The sequence below is a fragment of the Diadema setosum genome, chromosome 2 (genome assembly GCF_964275005.1).
Source record: "Diadema setosum chromosome 2, eeDiaSeto1, whole genome shotgun sequence".
Lineage (NCBI taxonomy): Eukaryota > Metazoa > Echinodermata > Echinoidea > Diadematoida > Diadematidae > Diadema > Diadema setosum.
The window spans coordinates 30,461,473-30,480,697 of record NC_092686.1 but is presented as its reverse complement, the minus strand read 5'-3'; the positions used below and the strand labels follow the sequence as shown (position 1 = coordinate 30,480,697).

General features: G+C 37.8%; 1 protein-coding gene and 1 non-coding gene across 2 annotated transcripts; one reads left to right on the top strand and one right to left on the bottom strand.

Annotated features, from left to right (window-relative positions):
- The first annotated feature begins 831 nt into the window (after positions 1-831).
- On the top strand, positions 832-17,031 carry LOC140244008 (sodium- and chloride-dependent GABA transporter 1-like). The gene is made up of 3 exons (XM_072323664.1): positions 832-1,078; positions 2,449-2,580; positions 16,856-17,031. Exons 1-3 carry the CDS (start codon positions 832-834, stop codon positions 17,029-17,031), a joined length of 555 nt encoding a protein of 184 aa, XP_072179765.1.
- On the bottom strand, positions 3,077-3,148 carry Trnag-ucc (transfer RNA glycine (anticodon UCC)). The gene has a single exon. It is a non-coding gene; the product is annotated as a tRNA-Gly (tRNA).
- Positions 17,032-19,225: the final 2,194 nt, after the last annotated feature.

The window sequence follows — 19,225 nt, the reverse complement described above, 5'->3', positions numbered from 1 at the left end:
GAACGGCACTAATAACATTTATCTTATTTACCACTGTTCACACACGCTGCGCAGGACATTACTAGTAATTATCGCCATGTTGGGGAAAAAAGACAGAAAAATACATCAACAGTGACCAAGGTTTGTTTGCATCGCGATGCAGATAGCGATAACTAACGATTTTTCTTATGACATTGTGAGCGTGTCCGCACCGCTCGTGTTGCTCCAAATTCTTCAAATGCAATGATTGGGAGTGTTTGAACGGCACTAGAACAAAGAGGTTCTATATAGAACCTCTTTGCACTAGAATTATCGTTACAAATTACGTGCGCTCCTGACATGCGCGCACTGAGACTTTCATCCCATTCCTTTTTTTTTTCCCCCGACCTTTCTCTTTTCACGTGTCAGTGCGTATAACGGCTGAACACCTTTTCCCCCCAGAAGTGCGATAATCTTGCTCTGTGCAATTTGTTTTATCTTCAGTATAGTGCTGGGTTCGGACTCCATCACAGCCTGATTGGAAACCCTTACTGTATGCTCTGTCTATACTCTCAGGACGCTTCTTGTCGGTGGACGCAGAGGGCAAGTGCGCCATCCTCAAACAAAACGACAATAAAACTTCACAAAAGTGGACAGTGTAATCTCTGCAGTGTACTCTAGACAAAGTGTTAGTACTCCATCGGTAGAGATGATAGATAGGACCATATAATTAACCAGCACGTGATGATACAGTCTGTAGTAGACTATCCAAAGGGTACACAGACATAATTCAACCAAGGTAGGATACGCGAGAATATTTGCAGCGGATACGGAGCAGAGTTTGATGAGAGAAATATTCGAGGTGGCGCCAAGATGACGTCCCAAGAACAAGAAATGGATGGTGAAAGAGGCGCATCGGTCTTAGAGCCACTTAAGTCGGAGTTTAACGGAACGACGAAGGCTGGCTTCACGTCGGACAGCGAATGCCAGCCCGACCGTGCAGCCGTGAATCGGGAACGTTGGAGCGGGCGGCTGGATTTCCTTTTATCATGCATTGGCTTTGCTGTTGGGTTGGGGAACGTGTGGCGCTTTCCCTACCTGTGCTACAAGAATGGTGGAGGTAAGTTACGCTTTCTAAAGATAATGTCGTAAAAACATCCAGTAGATCAGCTTATCAACATATTCAAAGTTCGACAGTGCATTTTGGCAGTTTTGCACAAATAAAATTGAATAAGGGACCAGAACTAATATTTTCTGGTGTTAGCTTGAAAAGGAAAAAAGCCAAACATGACTCGGAAGTATTAGAGAGATGTCATCATTTCTCTTTACTGGTGTATATATACGCATGGATTTCACTGCATAGTAAAATCAATGTGGGATTTCTACAGACCTTAACTATTTCGGTAATGCGAGATATTCGCTTCTAATTCAGTATTCCATACAAAAGGTTATTTTACTGCACCTAATGTCGTATTGAAAAGTCCTGTTCTACCAAGGAGGTTGAAGAGATGGAGTAACAACATTCCCTTTGATTTGAGTTATTCCCTTTGATCTATGTTCGAAGCCGCCGCTCAAAAATATTTGAAGCATGTGCCAAACAGGATCCGCCGCGCCGATACGAAGACAATTTATTGACTCGTGTCTCGTTGCATAATCACAGGCCACTTTCAAAGGAAGGTATGTCTTTGTGATGGTAATTACTTTTCGCTATCCCTTCTTATAAAAGGTAGGTAGTACAGACACGAGGATGCGCGAACAGAAATTGAGGAAAAAATGCTGAAATGAAGATGAAAATTACTCGACTGGGCATACGCGGGCACTAATCTGATATATCTATCAATAAAGAATTATACTTGAAGATTATTACATAAAGTTTCATTTGGGCAAATTAAGTGGAAAAGTGATAAAACCAGCTTTTCAGGATGGTACAGTTTTAAACATTTTCACATGATACAGCTCTGATTTACACTTTTGCGCAAATTTCTGAACGCAATTGACTTTTGTTTTACATGCTTTATTATTAAGTGAAATTTCATTTCATTTAATAAATAAGTAAGCAAAATATGGCCAACATTATGATAACGTTCAAAATGAATCCTCAGATTGCTCAGCAAGACAGCGGCTTGGAACATCGATCATCAAAGGCACAAGTGCACCTGTGGAATTCTTTTGCACATCAATAGAAATCTGACAACTGTTTGAATAATTACAGCCAGTTGGAACTCCATGTATAAAACCTCCTTGGTTCTATATACAAACTACACGGCACTTTTATGTTACAGGAAGACTCGAGGTAGGGTAGCCGCCCAAATATCTAGGCCTTTAAGGTGGTTACATGGTGAGGCTGTTGTAGTCATTTGCCCCATAGCACCTGCTTAATGAAGCGATGTAGATGCGCAATACTGAGAAGAAATTTCTGCATTTTTGTAACATCCCATTGTTCGCCCAACCACCCCTGCTCGGCCACGCCTACCCCCACCCCCCCAACAGGAGCTTTTCTCATCCCTTACTTCATCTGTGCGATCTTTGGCGGAGTACCTCTCTTCTTCCTCGAGGCAGCGTTGGGACAGTACACCTCACTCGGTGGCATTAAAGCATGGAAAATCTGCCCTCTCTTTCAAGGTAAGAGGTCAATACTCTTGATCAACGATTACACGTCAATCGAGAAATTACCGACTTTGAGAGAAAGTTTATAGTAACCAAAATGATACTGTATATTTGCTGCCTGCTACTCATTTGCATATAGAGGAACATCATGCTATAACTACTTTTCTTGATCTGTTCTGTGCACTCTATAAAAAATACACTTTGTGAAGTAACCACTTGAGCCAGCGATTATTGCCTTTGGAAGGCGAAGGGCATACCATTAAGAATATCTTGCACTGCATGCTTGATTGTGGAGGTAAAACGAAAGAGCATTGTTTTACGACACCTTCAAACGTAACATGATAGTTATAGGCCTATATGTACACTAATGCTAAATAATATTAATACATATATATATAATATATGTATATGTGAGATATGAGAAAGGAAGGAGAAAATCGGTGCGTAGCTTTGACATTATTATTCCTCTTACTGTTCCTCCTTTTCGGAAAAGCGCAAGAGTTGAAAAATTGGTCTCCGCCGGGACTCGAACCCGGGTCTTTGGCATGGAACGCCAACGCCTTAACCGCTCGGCCACGGAGACGTCATAGCGGTTCAGGCAGACCCAAGCTCTAATACCCGACGGACCAACCTTTCAACTCTTTAACTTTATGCACACGTTCCTTTTTGGGGCAGAGAGTTATGAATAATAACCAGCCGCGTGCCTCAGCTGGATCTTCTAATGAGATTCACGTAGCGGTAAATTTGGGATAATGTTTTTGTGAAAGAAGTCACCACTACAACAGCTTTTTTTTTTTAATTATTATATATGTATATATATATGAAGAGTTTGTTCGCAAAAACCGATAAGTCCATATTTGCCAAATGGAGATATTTGCGATTAAAGGTCAAGAAAAATAAAGAGAATAATAAGAAAATTCTTGCTTCTTTTGACCATAACTTCAAAAATGGACTTATCGGTTTTTGCTAACAAACTCTTCATATATGTATATATATATATATATATATACATATACATATATATATATATATACATACACACTTTAATATGAAATGGCAAATCAACATTTCAAGCGTTGTCACTCCTACCTTCTTTTAAATGGTGAATTCAACACTTTAAAAGTTGGATTTCCAATTCGCTAATAATTCGGCAAATTTGGAAACTTTGATTAATTTGTTATTTAAGTCATCATATTACCATACATTCGTGTATCAAATTTCAATGGCCTATATCATTCAGAACTGAAGTGAAATGTTTTGTGATGGCGGCCATATTGGAATTCAAAATGGCGGCCGACCGATATGGTCAGAACTCTTGGATCCGGTATTTTTTTTTTTTTAATCAGCACCCCAAAATACCCCAATATTGCAAAATTGCATACTCTCCGCCGGATGTGAGCATCTTTTTCACGTATCTGCCCCACTAAGAAAGAAAGAAAGAAAGAAAATGAAGAAAAAGGAAGGGGGTGAGGAAAATGGTATAATACATGAGGTAATATAGTAACATGCCAAACCTGAGTAAGTTCAAAGTTCAAATTTATTTCATATTTCCATTTCTCAATGATGACATTACAAAATTATTGACAACAAAACAAGAATACAAAATATATACAATCATGTCTTTTGATTGTAGAAGAAAAGAAAAAGAAAATATACTTGACACAAATGTACAAGGTCATATTGTGTGAAAATGTCACTAGTAAGTATATAAGAAATATGATGGGGCCTACATAAAAGCTATAAAGCTTGTAAAACTGTAGGTTCCTGAGTTCATAGGCATATAATTTAACACGGAGAACGGATATGTTTGTCTTGACCAACTAAAATTACACAAGTACAAAAAATCGATGAGTAATAACTAATGAACCACATAGATATCGCACAAACCAGACTGCATACAAATCTCGCAGTGTTTGAATAACAAAAATGCTATATTATTAAAAGATGTATCGGTACCATGAAATAACTTGAATGACTTGGTGCTGCGGACAAGGACAAAAGACTGGGAGCATAAAAGGGTTGCTAAAAACTTGGTAGTGTGTATCCACTAAGTAATAACTGTTTTAATTTGCGTTTGAAGGTGAATAAAGATAAGGAAGAAGTTATATCTAGAGGGAGATCATTCCAATATCTGGGTCCAGTAAATATAATTGTTTTCTTTGCAAAAATAGTGCGAGTACGGGGAAGGTGATAGGCGTCACTCTGGCGAGTGGGATAACAGTGGATAGAACGATTCCTTTTGAACATGTGGATAAAAACAGATGGTAATTCATTGGTTGTTAGTTTATACATGAAAATTCCGCACTGCAAAAAGTCCGGTGTTAAATAGTGAACACCGAGCTGGTGTTAAATTTTCGGTGTTCATTTATGGTGTTAAATTAACACCCCCGGGTGTCATTTCCAAATTTTAAACTGTTTTTTGAAGAGTTTCTTAGTAACTGCACTTCTTGTTGATTTTTAATTTAAACAAGACGATCAAGAATTTTACATTAAAATACTAGATTTTTGAAAAAATGTGAAAATAATTTTACACCAAAGTAACACCAGCTGGTGTGGTCCCTTATTGAAGCTGGACGGGTGTTAAACCATTGATATTAACACCAACAAGTATCAAATCAACACCATGTGGTGTCATTTTTTAATTAACACCAGTACAGTGTCAAAATAACACCAGGTACAGTGTCAAATTAACACCACGAAGTGTCAGGTGAACACTTTTCAACACCATCACAGTGCATTTTTAACACCTGTGGGTGTGGTCCTTTATTGAAGTTTGATCGGTGTTAGATTTAACACCCGTGGTGTTAAATCTAACACCCATGTTTTTACAGTGCGAGATTGTAATAAAATAGGTCTTGAATTTTCAGAATTCTGTTTTGATGGAAAAAACAATTTGTATGGGCAAAATATCCGGCGTGGTTTATGATTCTTATTGCGCGCTTTTGAATACGGAGAAGGGAATCTAGTAATGAGTGAATTGCATTTCCCCACGCCAAAATTCCATAATTAAAGTGTGGAGATATTAAACAAGAATATATACTCTGCAAAATATGAACAGGAAAGAAATGTTTGAGCTTATTTAAGATTCCAATATTTCTAGACAAAATTTTACTTACAAAATTGATATGAGTTTTCCAGGATAATTCTTGGTCAATCCAAAGCCCTAAAAACTTTGTATTATTAACCTGCTTTAAACATAAATCATTTATTTTGATATCATATGGAACAACATTCAAGGAATTACTGAATACCATATAATGAGTTTTTTCTATGTTCAAAGATAATTTGTTCGCATAAATCCAGGATTGCACAGACCTGAGCTCAGTATTCATCATATTTATTAATGCATTAGGGTCTCGATGTGAAAAAAACAAGCTAGTGTCATCGGCGAAACAGATAAATGACAAAATTTGCGATGATTTTGGAAGATCGTTTAAGAGTAGGCCCTATATACGTTGCCTAGTGTTGTTGTTGTTCATTTACCATCTGTGAAGATGGCTGGATAGCCCATATTCAGCTACACTAAGCTGGTCTTCCATGGGGTCCAGTTGGATGTGGGGTGGGACCACTTCACCGGGTTAGACACCCTGCACTTTGCGATGAATGAATGAAGCGGGATCTTTTACGTGCATGAGCTGTGACTCTCTCATACACGGGACCTCCATTTTATGTCCTATCCGAGGGACAGAGTGTTTTGCCTCTTGCTAGAGGGGACGGTATGTTTACACACAACATTGCTCAGTCCAGACTCGGGTTCGAACCCGGGCCGCGTGATCGTGAGGCAGACGCGCTACCGACTGAGCCAACTCACCGCCCTAGTGTGATCATTGTATGACAACTTCTAAGGGTGAAAGTAGGATGTTAATAGCGGCAGCAAGACGGATGGATTATCGGTGGTGTTTGGGCTGAGCCAAAAAAGATCTTTGGTCATGCCTGTTTCGGAACTGCAGCCCCGAACAGTGGATCGCAGTCCTGCACCCTTCCAATGTCTTCTGCTGCTCTTTAATCGGGCACTCAGACCAACACGTAAGCGTTCCGGAAGGACGACAACGTCTTTTACCACTTGCGGAAATTCTGCACTAACTGATTAAACATGAATTTCTGAACAGCCGACCAAATACCTTGTAACCTCAGATAATCATTACTATCAATATCAAATTCTACTCGCAAAACACGAAAATCTTTAAGATAACCTTCAGGGGTTATAATTTGGTGTAGCAGACATATGCCTTTGTACAACATTCTTCTGTAAAAAATCATCTTTTTGTCAAACTTCATATTGGTATTCAAATTATCTGTTACCTGAAAGCTTGATTTTCCATTGGTATGGATATTGATAGCCATTTCTGCAAAAGAGAGGAGTAAAGTCTGGGTATATTCGGAGAGAAATTGCTCATTTCATAATTTCAATTGAAAATGAAAATTCCGCCATATTCATCTAAGTAATATTTCAGGACTTGAAACCATGCTTGTGAGTTTTCAGGTTTCATCCTATTCATCCAGGGCAACTGTTGTGCTTCGATAAAAGATTGTACATCTAACATCTTCAGACCGCCCTTGATCAATTCTTGTATCATCACACTACATTTAATTCGATCTGGGCCATTCCACAAAAAGTCATGAACATTCTTTCAATCTCTTTTACTATTTTCTTAGGAATAATAACGGAGGCAAAAAAGTGAATACATTTTGAAATTCCAAAGGTTTTAAGAATAAGTATTTTTCCAAACAGTGAAAGTATTCTAATTTTTCACAAATTCAACAATTTTCTCAATCCAGGTATCAGTTCGGCCATTTTATCATTTTGAAATCGCTCTGCATTATAACCAACATAAGTTTCAAGATTTTAATCGTGTCCACAATACGAACTTCATATTTTAACACATTTTTAATCTCATCTTTTTCAATCGAACTTGATTGCGTAACGATCAATATCTCTGTCTTTTCTTGGTTATATTTCAAACTGGAGCATTTACAGAATTGATCAAGAATTTTGAATAAACTGTCGATAGATGAGGCATCGCAACAAAACGAACAGAAATCATCGGCATAAAGTGACAATTTGAACTCTTTGTCGTTAATTGTGATGCCGGCTAGATCTTGAGAGGAGCGCAAACGGATTGCTAGTGTCTCTAATACAATGATAAACAAATAAGGGACAAGGGATCACCTTGTCTGACACCACGTGTTATCTGGAAATAGCTAGTCTTCTGCTGATTTGTATCCCCGCCGAAGATGAATACTTTCAAGTCTTTCAATGGCTGCGTTTATCAACTTTCCCCTGTTTAAACGGCTTTCGATAGCCCTTTCGAAAGCCCTTTCCGTAGCCCTTTCGAGAGCCCTTTCCAAAGCCCTGACTGCCTGTACTATTAATGTGCCGCTTGTTTTCTAAGAAGGGACGGCGAAAAGCAATTACCATAATAAAGACATATCTTCCTTTGAGAGTGACGAGTCATGATGCAATGCCACATGAATCAATTGTCTTCCTATCTGTGAGGCAGCTCCAGTTTAGCACATACTTCAAATATTTCTGAGTGGCGGCATGCGACTTTGGCTGCGTTTATCAACTCTCCCCTGTTTAAACGGCTTTCGATAGCCCTTTCCAAAGCCCTTTAGAAACGGCTTTCAAAATAGTTGCGTTTATCAACTCTCTTCGCGAACACGATTTTTTTAACTGGCCTATCACTGTACAGCTGCATTGCGCAATTCGACCAGAGGAGAAGAGGTCATAAGGCGTGCCTGAAGTACAAGACTACAAAGCCGTTTCAAAACAGCTTTGCGTTTATCAACTTCCATAAGGCTTTTACAAACAGGTTTCTGAAAACCTGTTTAGGAAAGCTGTTTGGATCGCCACAAATTTGGGGCTTTCGAAAAGGCTTTCCTAAAGGGCTTTCAAAAGAGCTTTGCGTTTATCAACTCGTTAAAATTCCTTGAAAGCTGTTTGGATAACCTGTTTCTGCCGAGAAAGGAGAGTTGATAAACGCACCCTTTCGTAAAGGCTTTCCTAAAGGGCTTTCAAAACAGCTTTGCGTTTATCAACTCGTAAAAATTCCTTGAAAGCTGTTTGGATAACCTGTTTCTACCGAGAAAAGGAGTTGATAAACGCACCCTATGAATGACTGGGGTCTCTGAAATTGTTCGCTATCCCCTTCTTTTCTTTCTCTTTTCTTTCTTTCTTTTTTTGTCCCCGCCGAACGAGTTCGAGCAGGGGACTATGAAACGGGCTCCGTACGTGTGTGTGTCCGTGTGTGCGTGCGTGCGTGTGTATGTGTGTCCGTGTGTGCGTGCGTGCGTGTGTATGTGTGTCCGTGTGTGCGTCCGTGTGTGATCAAAATGTTCAGTTTGCTACTTCTCTGTCATTTATGAGCCAATTTTGATTCTGTTTGCTTAATATATGATAGCGCTACATGGGAGCTTTGAAACTTCTACACAGAATTTCAGTTGTGACCTTTGACCTTGACCTTTGACCTATATTGTACATTTTGCTACAAAATATTTGTCCTTCGCCATTTCTAACTCGATTTCGATTCCGTTTGCTTTATGTGATGGCACTAGGTGAGGGCTTCAAAACTTCTAAACAGAATTTTGACCTTTGACTTCTTTGACCTTTGACCTTGATTTTTGACCTATATTGTACATTTTGGTACAAAATGCTACTCCTTCGCCATTGCTAAGCCGATTTCGATTCAGTTTGCTTTATGTGATGGCACTAGGCGAGGGCTTCAAAACTCCTACACAGAATTTTGACCTTTGACTTCTTTGACCTTTGACCTTGATATTTGACCTATATTGTACATTGGCTACAAAATGCTACTCCTTCGCCATTTCTAACCCGATTTCGATTCCGTCTGCTTTATGTGATGGCACTAGGTGAGGGCTTCAACACTTCTACACAGAATTTTGACCTTTGACTTCTTTGACCTTTGGCCTTGATTTTTGACCTTATTGTACATTTTGCTACAAAATGCTATCTTTAGCTGCAACAAACTCATTGATCCCAGTCCGAAGATTTAAACTTCCGGCGGGGACATATATTACGCACCGCGTAATTTCTACTTCTCCTTGTTTTTCTTTTTTTTTTGTGCTAACCACTGGACATTCCTCTTGTTGTAACAAAATGACACAAGCACACACACACACACACACACACACACAAGCGCAGAACAATAACAACAAAAGAAAGACACAATGTGGGCGGTCACCCGGTAAGGAACAGTAAAGAGTGTTAGGAAGCGAATAGAAAGTGAGAGAAAGAGAGGGAGAGGGAGGGAAGGGGGGGGGGGGAGGGGTATAAAGAACGGGTGCAATTTTAAGGGAGGTCAGTACATTCTCGGTATCCCAGGGCAAAATACGAACAAATTCGAGTTAGATAAACTATTAGTATAGGTTACATTTAAGTTGATAAGAGATGTTTTCATATCTATATGCAAAACAAGAAACTGAGAAAACGTCTTTTAATTATTTTGTCAAGTTTTTGCAATAATATATCCTGTGCATACAGTGTACATTTGATATAATTTCTCTGTTTATTTGCTGGAAGTGAAAATAAACCTGAATCTTGAAACATAATTTGATAATTAAAGACGACAATGAACGTTGATTTTGATAACAGAGAGAATTCGAGTAAGGGGCAAACGGTACTCATCTCATTGACGAGAGGGGTATTTATGAATACATGTACTTTGATAAACGTTTTGCTAAAAGGTTTGCTTAACATATTCAAAAAAGAAAACTCAAGAAAGCGTACATTATAAAAATGAATTAGCCCAAGTGATTATAATGCAAATCCACGACTTTAAAAAAGAAAGAAATATATTTTCTGAAAAGAAAGAAATATATTTTCTGAAAATAACTCATCATACAACTTGAGAATATTAGGAGCTGCATTTTGCAAAGTGTCTTTTTCAATATAGAAAAATATTCTGTCCAAGAAAGTTAAATGTGTGCTACCCTACACAAAACGGTAAAGTTAATGTTGACTGTAGCGTCAATAACGTGTTATACAGGGAAACAAAACTTCATTGATTACGTCTATTCGCCTATTATTTTCTAGAAATTATACGACAGATACAAGCTGTGTGTTGTTTCCAAGAGAGCTAATATCATCTACTGTTAAACTGAAAAATTCAAGTGAGTAGGGGGCCTAAATTTGTTTTAGAATTTCATTTTCAAGAGTTAAAACAAGTGGCCATTTATCGAGAGCTTTAATGTTATTAATGATCGCATCTAATTTCTCGATGTGCATTAAACACTAATTTATTTGCCTTTAACTTTATACAGTTCTTCAGTTTACATCCATGGCATTAACTAATGTATGGGGATTGAAAGAGAGAAAAGGATATTACAATCGTCAGCAAATTATATACAGGAGATTGCAACATTTTAGAAATGGGGAAAATCATGTGATAGACGTACCAGTCCATGTATACTTCCCTGGCTGTGGCACTCCACAATCAACTGGCCTCAAAGAAGATTCTTCATCGTTAAAAAAAAAAAAAAAAAAAAAAAAAAAAACCAAAAGAAACAAATTGTTTTCCACCCATCAAATAATTCTTTAACCTCTTCAAGGCCTTCCCACATTATATAGCCGAGCTTATAAAGCAAAAATGTCGTGTATAGAAGACATTGAACAACCTCAGGAAGACACCGGCAGTATGTTGAAACTTATTGATGGCAAGAGATACTGTTTCAGTCAAAGGTATAATTGAATGTGATGTCGGCTATGTTTTCGCAAAAACACAATAAAAAGTTCTTCGACAAAATATCGTTCTTTGAAAGAAAATATTACTCGTGATTTTTTTTTTCGTATTTTAGACACGGTAAGCAATAAGTGAAATTGAAATGGGAAAGTGAAGTGGGTCTATAATCATGAAACTCTTATTATGTTTTTTTTTTTTTTTTAGATTTGAATTATTTCTTAATTTTCATGGTATGTGATGATGCACGTCAATGGCATCATGGCCAAAACCTTTTTTTTTTTTTTTTTTTTTTTTTTTTTTTAAGAAGGTAAAGTATAAACAATATTGGGGATCTCATACAGGGGAGAAAAACAAAATTATTATTGGTTACGGTCATCTAGGAGTAATCATAAAATTATTGATGAGACAAAGAGATTGTGTGAGAAGAATTCTGACCAATAGTGAAAAAAAAAACTTGAGTCAAAAATTTATACTCTCTTACGTAAATCTTTCATTTCAGAAGTCTTATACTTAATTTTACAAATGTGCATTTCTTTACGTATGCTTATTTATTGTATATTTCAATCTCCGAGTATCACGCATACCATTTTAGATAAAGTGATTCTTTTTATATAATCATTCTTTTTCTCCGCACGTATTTTTATGCCTCCGCCACGAAGTGTCGCCGGAGGCATTATGTTTTCAGGTTATCCGTCTGTCCGTCCGTCTTTCCGTCCGTCCTTCCGTCTGTAATGTTATTTTGTGGACAGCGTATCTAAAAAACTGTTAGAGGTATCGTGATGAAACATGGCATGTTTGTGTATGAGTGGGCGAAGTTGTGCCTATCAACTTTTGGGCGCACATGCTCAAGGTCAAAGGTGAAAAGTTCATGGTCAGATGCTCAAAATTTCACTATTTCCCCTATATCTATGTAATGCCTGGAGGTATTTTCTTGAAACTTGGTGTAAACATGAACTATCAAATAAAGATTCCCCAATGAGAGCTTTGGGTCATGAGGTCAAAGGTCAAGTGACAATGTTAAAATTTCACATTTTTCTCCATATCTCACAAATATTTCAAGGTATCTTCATGGAACTCAGTATTTATGCATGTACTGACTGACAGTGATCATGTAGGGAATTTAGGGGTCATGGGTCAAAGGTCAGGGGGTGAAAGGTCGAGGTCAACTCAACAAAATGTCATTGTTTCTCTCTTATCTATGCAATGCCTGCAGGATTTTTCTTTAAACTTAGTGTATGCATAATTATATTTATACCCAATACAGATTCTCTTGGAAGTTTCTTGCCTGAAGGTCAAAGGTCAAAATGTCAAATGTCAAGTGAAAGTGCTAAATTTCACTTCTTCTTTAAACTTATAAAAGGGTCAAAAGTTGGGTACAAAAATCCTCAAATCCCCAAATGCCTGCACTCTTAGACAGTACTGTATAGCCATTCATCCAAATAAACCTTGTTCAAGGATAGTGAACACTCAATGCATTTGTGTCAAACCTGTCATTTTAATATTTTGCCAGTTATGTGAAGCTGTTATCACACATTGTCAAGACATTGTGCTATAGACCTATTCGGAGAACCATGCATTATGGCGGAGGCATACCAGTCGCCATAGCGACATTTCTAGTTGTGAAATTATTTTCATAATGCTTTTTAAAGTGGTCATTTCGTTTGTTTATCCTTATAAACGTATTTATGAATAATTCGCAACCGACCGGAGTTTTGGATTTCGTTTATAATGTGTGACTTTATTCTGACAAATGGAATATTAATATTTAACGCAGTTACAATTTGATCTATTACTAGTAATTCATACGTTTATATCTTGCAAGATATATATAGATATATATTTCAGACCAATGAATGAATTTCCATTATACGGACACGTGAGCCGGGCTATATTTTCGGGGTCAGCCCACAAGACCGACACCCATGAGTCATGCAGCCCGCGAGTTTGACATTGAAAAAAGGTCCACGAGTGATAGAGCTCATGACATGCATGAGTTCGACAATAAGCAGATAAGGCCCATGAGTTCGACAGCAGGTGAAAACAGCCCACGAGTGCACCTTAAAACACGGGGCTTAATGTGTCGGTCTCGTGGGCCTTGTTTGCTTAGTGTCGAACGTCATGGGCCGTATGATTCGTGGGTGTTGATTTCGTGACGTGCACTCATATGTTCAGTTGAGAATTTAGGTTTCATTCGGAATTTTGTATTTTCTTTTGTTTTAAATTAAAAGAAGAGTACATATAAATAGTATAACAATCAGATACATCCCCGTCGAACAATGCCAGAATCAGGGGTAATTTCTCTCCTGGTTTTTCGCTGTTGTTTTCCATGGAATCTGTGCATATATATATATATATATATATATATGCATGCTGTTTTTTCCCTTTCCCATTCCCACCAAACCAAATGTACAACCTTGAAATGTATATTAATTCTTTCGCTTGTCTGTTTTACATGTATATTAATATTTAAGCATTACTGGGGCCCCTATCTGTATAAGCACTGCTTCTCCTGGGGTTCCCACCATCAAGGTTAATTGTTTTCTGCTTTGTTTACGTTTACTTTGTATATAGTTATGTATCTTTGTGTATCTTTTTATTGTATACTCCTAAATTGATAGTGAATAAAACTGAACTGAAAAATGCATGCAGGCCCTACATGGTGGTATTCCGGTTTGACAGGTTAAGCTTCTGTTGTACGGAATTTTCTTCGGACTTTGTACGAGTTAGTAAACTGCTCTCCCGCCAAATAAATCCGTAGTTCATAGCATCAGCTACTGTGATATCTTTTCCACAAATGATTTTGTTACCTCCGCCAAGGAGGTAATATATCTACATGTATATGTGTGTCTTTCAGAATTAAATTGTTTCTATACTGTGAACAGATTTTTGACATGTTAAGGGATTAGTCTGTTGTGGTATTTAAACATTAACAGGTGAACAGCAATATGATGGTGATCCAGATCATGAACTGATTCTAATTTTGTATCTTTAAAGGCAGGTCCGTACACATTCATGGCGTTCGATAGACACCCTATGGACTATAGGTTTATTGCTCTCCGAGTGTTTCTTTTACGTTGTGTTTGATGATGGGTCCAGAGAGGTGAACACCATTGGTTTATTGACGGAACACAGTTCATTCACTCATTGTTCCATAAATTTTGATAAAGGGTTCGTAAGATATCTTTATTATAATATTTCATCATTACTACTCAGTTTTACGAGCTCTTTTATCACAAGATCTTGACTGCGTACATAAATTCCTCGGTAAATTCCACGCAATGTGGGGCATCTTCAACATTATAGCCAATTCATTTTATGATTGTAGCCATTGTTAGCTTTCTTCCGTTACGTGAGGTACAATTACATTCATTTCATGTTGGTATACATTTTACAAAAAATTGAGCAATAACGGTAGTATGGAAAGTTTATTCGCATATAGTGCTTCAGCAGTTAATGGGATTGTGATGATAGCATGCCCTGTACGTCAACGAAACATAAAATGTTGACTCATACAAAACCAAAGGCGAATTGACATTTCTGGTTCCACTTTTTTGTCTTTTTTTTCCGTTTTTATTGTTGTTTCTTAGATCAAAAACTGCACAATAACAACACTTGAAAGTTCCCCAAGGATGTATTCCACTTGTTTACCTATTTAGTAAGTCATGTCTCAAAAGAAGTTCCAGCAAAATACTAGATTTTTAGATTAACTATTACATGTTCATTGATATTTCTTTCAAATTATGTGCACACCACAGTTTTGACAAAAAACAAGACCCCCAAAAACGAAATCTCAGAAATTATTACTGTCTCTTGTTCGATGTTATCTTGTGTTATAATATGTGTTCTATGATAAAGAGACTTCTCCATCCCCTCACTTGATTTCTAATGACCCAAATTTCGACTACAACCACCATAAACAATGACGATATTGATGATTATAATGTTCCCTGTTTCCTTAATTTAGTAATTATTAATAATGATGAAATAATAAAACCTCTCAGATTGGTCTGAGAGACAACTAACCTTGTGATATATAAGGTGACTTGGGTAATGTGTACACGTGTCTTCCACGCGTTGAAAACAATGACTCGACATTTGCTCCTGCGACAATTTCTGTCTCCAGGACTTCGGGTTAGGGTTATGATTGTGATAGGGTTTTAGTTTTAGTTTGATGTGAGGATTAATGAGTTGGTTAGGGTCATGTTCGTGGGTAGTTTCACGGGAGTAATTGTCTCTGGAGCAAATGTCATGGAACCGTCTTTGACATGATCGCAGATTGCAGACTTGTATAGAGCACAGCTCATCAGCGGAAGGAATAGAGCCATTATTATCGCAATTTTTGTTTCCTCTGGTAGAAACTTCAGCAGTGTGGTTATATTTTGTAGTTTTCTCTTCACCCTGTAACAACAAACCAAACATTAAACAAGCTGGCATGCGTTACAGCAGAGTGCATGGGGGCAGCAAATTTCAGTATCCGTTGAAAAGGACATGCAAAGACGTATATTCTCTTGTACCAAAGCACGGGTCTGAAGAAACATTTTCAAGGGACAAAGAGAAAATTAGTGAATTTCTGTGTACACACTGTTAGGTCACGCAGAGTTGCCAACTTGCTTTACTCTCCAAAATCTAACATTTCGTAATTTTCTTTGTGTGTCTGAGTTTCTTCCAAACTGTTCACTTACTGTATGTTTAAGTTCCTATCTATTTCACATTTTGTTTGATGAACATAAACAAAAATTACAGAAAATATATAGTACAGATGGAATTACTGAGAAGAGAAACAAAGGTTGAAATATATTCAAAGCTGTTTTTAGGAAAAAAACAGGGTGATATCACATTATGGTCAAACAAAGGTCGATGTCCTCTCAATGGCTTATACCAAGAAAGTTTACAAATATATTATATTTGGTTACTTATCTACTTATCAGATTTGTTTGTTTTCATACAAAACAACATAGAATCAGAACGAAATTTCCCTTTTAAGAAGATTTTTCCAAACACCTTGTTTAGATGGTTAAGTAACTGCAGTGTCTTTTCTCATGAATATCGTGGAACGGCGCTGTGAAAAGTGCAGTATACTTTTGAGTATGATATCCCAGCGCTCATCTTTTCCTTCCTCTCGATGAATCCCAACTTGTAAATTGCCTTTCTTACTACCAGATGTTTTCTGGCATTATGCATACGAAATTTTCTGCAAATGAAATTCAGCATTTATATCATGAAAATAAAACAGAATAAAAAATTCAGAGGGCTCCTATTCTGATATCAATGAGTGAATTGGTCCTGAGGATAAATCTCTCCAGATTTTATGCTTTTATTCGCCATGCAACGGTGAGTTTACTGAGCGACCTGACTATTATATTACAATGTAAAGATGTTCACAACTGTTCATCTTTATGATGCTTTTATCTCTCTCTCTCTCTCTCTCTCTCTCTCTCTCTATACATATATATATATATATATATATATATATATATATATATATATATATATATATATATATATATATATATATATATATATAAATTGGGTATGTTTTCAATGTTCTTCCTCCTTCTCCCACCCACCATCCGACCAATTGGTCGCTGTAGGCATCGGTCTTTCTACCACCATGATCGCACTTTGGTGTAACACCTACTACATTGTCATATTGGCGTGGGCGCTCTACTACCTGTATAGCTCGTTCACCAGGGTGCTACCGTGGGCGCACTGTGGACACAGTTGGAATACGGAGTTCTGCGTCGATTATGACGTGAGCATTGGTTAACCCTGGCTGTCTCACCAATGAGCGGCGAATGTTTTGCCGACGTAGCGAATTATAGGTTTTGCTGGGGTTCTTAAACATTTGTGATCAAGTTCGTAAGCAGTTTACATAATCGCAAACAGTTTTTCTCGTCCGAAAGACATTTTGAATTATAATGTTTACAATGCCTTTTGCAGCACAAGGAAAACTGTTTAATGCGACGATGAAAACTGTATGCGAATGTGATTGCAGTTGTTTACGAACCTTGACGAAGCCAAAAATTCTCCACGTTCGCCGCTCAGTGAGATACCTTCTTACTATAGGTTAATCGTAGCCATGCGACTCTTGTTTGTATTTTCTCACTTGGCGCCATTTCATCACATTTTTTTTGAAAGTATACGCACTGGGCATAACGACATCCATTCCAAATTAACAACGTAACTGCTCTTGTATTTCCTCACTAACTTGGCGCCATTTCATCACATCTTCCCCCCTTTTTTTGTGGGGGGGGGGGGGGGGGAGTATACGCACAAGGCACAACGGCATCCATTCCAAATTAACAACGTATAATCGAATTGTTCGATAAGGGCTGTCATTTCTTTTTAAGTGTTTATTCTGAGATCATTGAACTGATGTTCATTATCCGCCCATAGCCGCTGATCCAGTTTTGTAAGTGGCATCATAGTTCTTAAAAAATCGGAAAGGGGAACGGAATGGTTTAGATGTTGGCGTTTAATTCACATCAGTGTAATATGCAAACGTGACCATTTGAAACGCCATTCCAAATAGTCCATTCAAAATCGAGGCCCGCGTCTAAACAACTGTTTGGCTTGGTCAGTATTTACCATCCGCAGACTTCGGCATGTTACAGTAGGTGATTTCAAAGCAAAAAACTCTGTCTAGAGTTTCTGTCGATGTATACTTTTTTATGCCTCCGCCACGAAGTGGTGCCGGAGGCATTATGTTTTCGGGTTGTCCGTCCGTCCGTACGTCCGTCCGTCCGTACGTCCGTCCGTCCGTCCGCTTTCGTTTACGCGATAACTTGAGTAATATTCACTGGAATTTAACCAAACTTGGTCCAAGTATGAAGTATGATGGGGCAATTATTTGATTAGATTTTGGGTGAAATCGGCTGAAGGTCAAAGGTCAAGGTCAAATCATGAAATTGTATCCGTTTACGCGATAACTCAAGACTGGATAGAGCAAATTTCACCAAACTTTGTTGGAGGATGATGTATAATGGGACAATTACTTGATTAGTTTTTCAGTGAAATCGGACAGAGGTCAAAGGTCAAAGATCAAGGTCAAATCCTAAAATTTATCTGTTTACGTGATAACTCAAAACTGGATGAAGCAGCTTTCACCAAACTTGGTCCAAGGATGATGTATGATAGGACAATTAGTGGAGTAGATTTTAGTGACATTGGCAAGAGGTCAAAGGTCAAACGGTCAAGGTCAAATGCTACAAATGTTGCAATTTCCCCCATATCTATGCAATGCCCAAAGGTATTTTCTTGAAACTTGGTGTGGACATGTACTACTGCGTAGAGATTCTCCAGAGAGAGTTTCATGTCATAAGGTCAAAGGTCAAAAGGTCAAGGTTAGGTGAAAATGTTGCAATATCACTTTTCTCGCAAATGGTTCAATGTATCTTCGTGGAACTTGGTACATACACATGTACTGACTGGCAGGGATTATCTAGGAAATTTAGGGGTCATGGGTCAATAGTCAGGGGTCAAAGGTCAAGGTCATCTCCTCAAAATTTTACTATTTCCCTCATATACTAGTATATGCAATGCTTGCATTATTAGTTTCAAAAATTAATACACATGTACATGCATTACCTAATGGAGATTCTCTGGGAAATTTCAAGCCAGAAGGTCAAAGGTCAAAGGTTAAGGGTCAAAGGCCAGGAAAAAAAAATCCATTTTGTACCGTCATTACACTCTGTCTTCATACCTTGGAAATTACTCAATGCATAAACTTATAAAAAGGTCTGTCAGAATTCAGGTACAAATTCTCAATTCCCCATGTGTACCTGCACTCTTAAAAAATTGAAGCAAACCCAGTTCAAGACATTTCTGACAAACCTGTCATTTCAATATTTTGCCAGTTATGTGAAACTGTCATGGATCACACATTGTGAAGACATTGTACTATACGCCTATTGGGAGAATCATGCATTATGGCGGAGGCATCAGTCGCCATAGCGACATTT